This window comes from Nothoprocta perdicaria, unplaced genomic scaffold, assembly GCF_003342845.1.
Source record: "Nothoprocta perdicaria isolate Ctin4 unplaced genomic scaffold, notPer1 scaffold_629, whole genome shotgun sequence".
NCBI classification, from domain to species: domain Eukaryota; kingdom Metazoa; phylum Chordata; class Aves; order Tinamiformes; family Tinamidae; genus Nothoprocta; species Nothoprocta perdicaria.
This window is the reverse complement of record NW_020455898.1, coordinates 30,072-35,423: the sequence shown is the minus strand read 5'-3', so window position 1 is coordinate 35,423 and position 5,352 is coordinate 30,072. Positions and strand designations below refer to the sequence as shown.

The 5,352-nt window shown below is 65.3% G+C and overlaps 1 protein-coding gene across 1 annotated transcript in view; it reads left to right on the top strand.

Moving 5' to 3' along the window:
* The window catches only part of LOC112956403 (voltage-dependent P/Q-type calcium channel subunit alpha-1A-like), a gene marked incomplete at both ends in the record, with an annotated part of 36,513 nt that overhangs the window by 1,909 nt on the left and 29,252 nt on the right, over positions 1-5,352 (top strand). Inside the window, 2 exons of the mRNA XM_026049911.1 lie at positions 2,504-2,609; positions 2,690-2,815. Of these exons, the coding sequence (XP_025905696.1) occupies positions 2,504-2,609; positions 2,690-2,815 (232 nt within the window). The remainder of the gene's footprint in view (positions 1-2,503; positions 2,610-2,689; positions 2,816-5,352) is intronic.

Genomic DNA, 5,352 nt, shown 5'->3' with positions numbered 1-5,352 from the left:
AGAACACTGTGACCCCATTCCGGGCCGCATTCCCGTATCCTGCTCCCCAGCGCCGTCCGCCTCCGCTCGGATCCGGGGCTCCCATTGGCGCATCCGCTCTGTCCCCCTGCATGCACCGTCTGGGAGCGATCGGAGCGCCAGGATGGGGCCGGCAACGCCGCCCCGGCCGCCTCCGGAGCCTCCCGGACGTGTCGGGGGAATTCGGGYGCCCTTGGAGTCCCCGGGGTCCCCTCCGATCCGCCGGGATGCCGCGGGGATGGATCCCGGAGACCTGGCCCCGGGGGGCGGATTTTGCCGCGGTGCCGCCGCAGTTGGGAAAGCTGGAGGCTCCCGGCGCCGCTTTGCCGGATGCCGATCCCAGTGCCGCAGCTCGGGATGCTGCTCCGCGCCGGAGAGGAGGGAGATTCACGGAGCCGCAGTGTTGGATCCCCCCCTCCGGCACCAAAATGCATGGAAAGCAGGGACGGGGGGTGGCTCCGGGGGTGGCTCCCTGCATCCCGGTGCTGCTCCGGAGGCTCCGCTGCTGCCGCCGGGTAAAACAAGGACAGCGGCGGCTCCGGCTGGGCTGTGCCGGGCGGGATGCGGCACGGCGGGCGGGGGGGGTGCATTCCGGCCCCCATGCTCCCCGGAATTCCCAGTTCTGCCTGCGGCGGGGACGGGTCCAGTCCCTCCCGATCCCTGCGGATCGGGAGCTGCCAGCGCGACCCTTCCCGCATCGGCCCCCCCGCGCTCGGGAAGGGGCCGGGGAGCGGSCGCGGCTCCGTTATGGGGAGCTCCGGGCCACACCGGAGCGGCCCTCGGAGAGCGGGAGAGCTCCAGTGCCCTGGAGCTGCGCCGTGCCGGAGAGCCGGGATGTGTTGGATAGGGAAGATGTGCCAGATAGTGGAGCCGTGCCGGATAGTGGAGCCGTGCCGGATAGTGGAGCCGTGCCGGATAGCAGAGCCGTGTTGGATAACCAAGCCGTGCCGGATAACCGAGATGTGCCGGATAGCGGAGTTGTGCCGGATAGCGGAGTTGTGCCAGATAGGTGAGCTGTGCTGGATAACCGAGCCGTGCCGGGTAGTGGAGCCGTGCCGGATAACCAAGCTGGATAGCCAGAGATCCGCGCTGTGCCGGAGAGCCGAGTGGTGCCAGTTAGGCGGATCACGGAGCCGGAGAGCTGAGCTGGAGAGCAGAGCTGTGCCAGCGGGCTGTGCCAGAGAGCCGGGCTGTGCTGGACAGCCAGGGAATGCGGGATAACCAAGAAATGTGGGATAACCGAGACATGCGGGATAACCGAGACATGCAGGACAGCCAGGGAATGCGGGATAACCGAGCCGTGCTGGATAGCCAGGGAATGCGGGATAACCGAGAAATGTGGGATAACCGAGACATGATGGACAGCCAGGGAATGCGGGATAACTGAGAAATGTGGGATAACCGAGCCGTGCCGGGTAGTGGAGCCGTGCCGGATAACCAAGCTGGATAGCCAGAGATCCGCGCTGTGCCGGAGAGCCGAGTGGTGCCAGTTAGGCGGATCACGGAGCCGGAGAGCTGAGCTGGAGAGCAGAGCTGTATAACCGAGACATGCGGGATAACCGAGACATGCAGGACAGCCAGGGAATGCGGGATAACCGAGCCGTGCTGGATAGCCAGGGAATGCGGGATAACCGAGAAATGTGGGATAACCGAGACATGATGGACAGCCAGGGAATGCGGGATAACTGAGAAATGTGGGATAACCGAGCCGCGGAGCGGTGCCAGAGAGCCAAGGCAGAGAGCCAGGGCCTGCCGGGATACCGGAGCTGTGCCGGAGAGCCGCGCCGTGCCGCATGCTCGAGCCATGCCAGAGAGCCCGGGAATGCTGGAGAGCCGGAGAGCTGAGGGGAGCCGGAGAACCGAGCCATCCAGGATAGCCGAGCTGTGCCGGATAGACAAGGAGTGTGGATAACTGGATAGCCGAGCCATCCGGGATAGCCGAGCTGTGCCAGACAGCCGGGGAATGCTGGAAAGCCGGAGAGCCGAGCGGTGCTGGATAGCCAAGGAGTGTGGATAGCCGGATAGCCAAGGAGTGTGGATAGCCCGATAGCCAGGCCATCCGGGATAGCCGAGCCGGGTGGCGCAGGCATTCGGAATAGACGAGCCATGTGGGATAGCCGAGGAATGCCGGACAACTGAACTGTGCCGGGCGGTAGCCAAGGGAATCCTGCACAAAGCGCTCCGGGTGCCGGGATGCCGGATGCTGGTGCCGATGCCGGCGCATCCTGGCAGCTCCCGGAGCGGAGCCGGGCTCATTCCCGCCRCGGTGGTGGCCAAAGTGCTGGATTCAGCCCCAAAATGGCCATATCCCGGGGGGAGGGTTTCCACAGGGATCCCGGGAGCCCATTCCCGCCCGGTCCCGCCGCTCCCGGGTGCAGCCCAGACACCTGGGCCCCCCCGACCCTCCCTTCCGCACCTCGCTTTGCCCTCGGGAACGGGCGGGATGGGCAGGATGGATCGGGATGCTTCCTTGACGCCGGCGCACTCCCTTCGAGTACATGATCCTGGCCACCATCATCGCCAACTGCATCGTGCTGGCGCTGGAGCAGCACCTGCCCGACGAGGACAAGACGCCCATGTCGGAGCGGCTGGTGAGCGCGCGGCGCCGGGGGGGCGCGGGGACGCGGCGCCAGCCTCACGTGCCCCCCGCCGCGTGTCCCCGTGCCCCCAGGACGACACGGAGCCCTACTTCATCGGCATCTTCTGCTTCGAGGCCGGCATCAAGATCATCGCGCTGGGCTTCGCCTTCCACAAGGGCTCCTACCTGCGCAACGGCTGGAACGTCATGGACTTCGTGGTGGTGCTCACGGGGTGAGCGGGCCCCGGCGTCCGGGCGCGCGGGGAAGCGCGGGGCTCTCGGCAGGGCGGGCGCGGGCTGCTCACACGTGCACGGTGCAAAGGAGCCTGCGAGCTCCGTGCGCGTGCAAGCTCGGGGCGCGTGCAAGCTTGGTGCAAGTGCAAGTTTGGTGCAGGCACAAGCTCAGTGCATGTGCAAGCTCTGTGCAAGTGCAAGCTCGGTGCACACGCAAGCTTGGTGCAAGTGCAAGTTTGGTGCAGGCACAAGCTCAGTGCAAGTGCAAGCTCTGTGCACACGCAAGCTTGGTGCAAGTGCAAGTTTGGTGCAGGCACGAGCTCTGTGCAAGCACAAGCTCTGTGCAAGCGCAAGCTCGGTGCACGTGAAAGCTTGGTGCGCGTGCAAGCTTGATGCACGTGTAAGTTCAGTGCACGTGCAAGCTCAGTGCACATGCAAGCTCAGTGCAAGTGCAAGCTCAGTGCATGCACAAGCTCCGTGCACACATGCGTGCATGCCTTAGCCAGCCATGCTTGCGTGGGTGCAATGGGGCCGCATGCATATCTGCAAACTCGGTGCAGGTGCAAGCTCCGTGCACGTGCATGCCTGCGAGCACACTCACACCTATGTGTGCCCGCTGCGGGTGCAAACTCGGTGCACGTGCACACTTGTGCCTTGTGCACGTGCACGCTCGTGCACACACACGTGTGCGCCTTGGCAAGCCATGCAGGGGCCACRCTCGCTCGCATGGCTGCAACGGAGCCACGTGCGTATCTGCAAGCTCAGCATACGCACTAACTTGGCGTGCACGCAAACTCGCTGCAGATGCAAGCTCGGCGCACACGCAATCCGGATGCACTGGCAAGCTCAGTGCCCATGCAAGCTCGGCGCACACGCAATCCGGATCACTTGCAAGCTCAGTGCCCATGCAAGCTCGGCGCACACGCAATCCGGATCACTTGCAAGCTCAGTGCCCATGCAAGCTCGGCGCACACGCAATCTGGATCACTTGCAAGCTCAGTGCCCATGCAAGCTCGGCGCACACGCAATCCGGATCACTTGCAAGCTCAGTGCCCATGCAAGCTCGGCGCACACGCAATCYGGATCACTTGCAAGCTCAGTGCCCATGCAAGCTCGGCGCACACGCAATCYGGATCACTTGCAAGCTCAGTGCCCATGCAAGCTCGGCGCACACGCAATCCGGATCACTTGCAAGCTCAGTGCCCATGCAAGCTCGGTGCCCATGCAAGCTTGGCGCCCATGCACATGCATGCCCCAAAGCTCTCTTGCACCCACGTGTGCCTGAGGGTTTGGGGCCCGCTCCTCCCATTCGCAGCAGCCCCGTGCCAGCCGGGGCGCTGGCACCCCTCTCTGCAGCTCGCGCCGGCGCTAATTGCCGCTTTGCCGTCCCGCTCCCCGGGCTCCGTCTCTCGGCGCTGTCACAATATTTGCCTGCTCCACGGTGCCACCCGCCTTCGGCTCCGCAGCCCGGCGGGAGCTCCCGGGATTCGGCTCCTCCGCGTGTCCTGCGCCGGGCACCCCGCTTGCCCGTGCCCTGCACCTTTAGGGGTGCTGCTGCTGGCCCCCAGCACCTTGTGACGCGCTTGGGGCACCCTGCTGCACCCAGTGCATGAGCACTGAGCGCTTTGCGCCGTGTCCCCTGCACCCTGCGTGTTGCACCTTGCACCCCTTGCATTGCACCCTGCACCCTGCTCACTGCACCCCTTTTATTACACCCTGCACCCCGTGCATTGCACCCTGCACCCTGCACCCTGCTCATTGCACCCCTTTTACTACACCCTGCACCCTATACATTGCACCCTGCACCCTGCTCATTGCACCCCTTTTATTACACCCTGCACCCTGTGCATTGCACCCTGCACCCTGCTCATTGCACCCCTTTTATTACACCCTGCACCCCGTGCATTGCACCCTGTTAATTGCACCCTGCACCCCGGCTGTTGCACCCTGCGCCCCATTCGTTGCACCCCATGCGTTGCACCCTGCCATGCACCCCGTTCATTGCGTCCTGCACCCSATGCGCTGCGCCCTGTGCTCCGCACCCTTCCCCTTGCACCCCACAGCCAGCACCCCGTGTCTCCCATGGGTGCCCCCATTGTGTGGGGTGGGGGGGTGGAGGAGCTGCCCCCCCCCTCCACTCGGCTTCTCCCGGGGTGTAGATTGTATCAATGAGCCGGGCTGTTGCCACGGCAACGGGCATGAATGAACACCGAGGGTAACCGTGGCGACTGTGAATGGGAAGGCCAGTTGCCACGGCAACCGCGGGATGGGAAGGGACCCTCCGGTCGGTGCAGGCGCCGCTGGACGCCTGGGCCCCCCTCCTCTGTGGTGCCAGGGCCCGCGGATGCGGGATCGGGACGGGACACGGTGGCACTTGGGGACACTGGGACGCGGTGGCGCTTGGGGACCGCGCTGGGACACGGTGGCGCTTGGGGACCGCGCTGGGACACGGTGGCCTGTGGGGGTGCATGGCCAGGCGGGGGTGTGGGGGTCCCCACAGGGGACATGTGGCTGGATAGGGC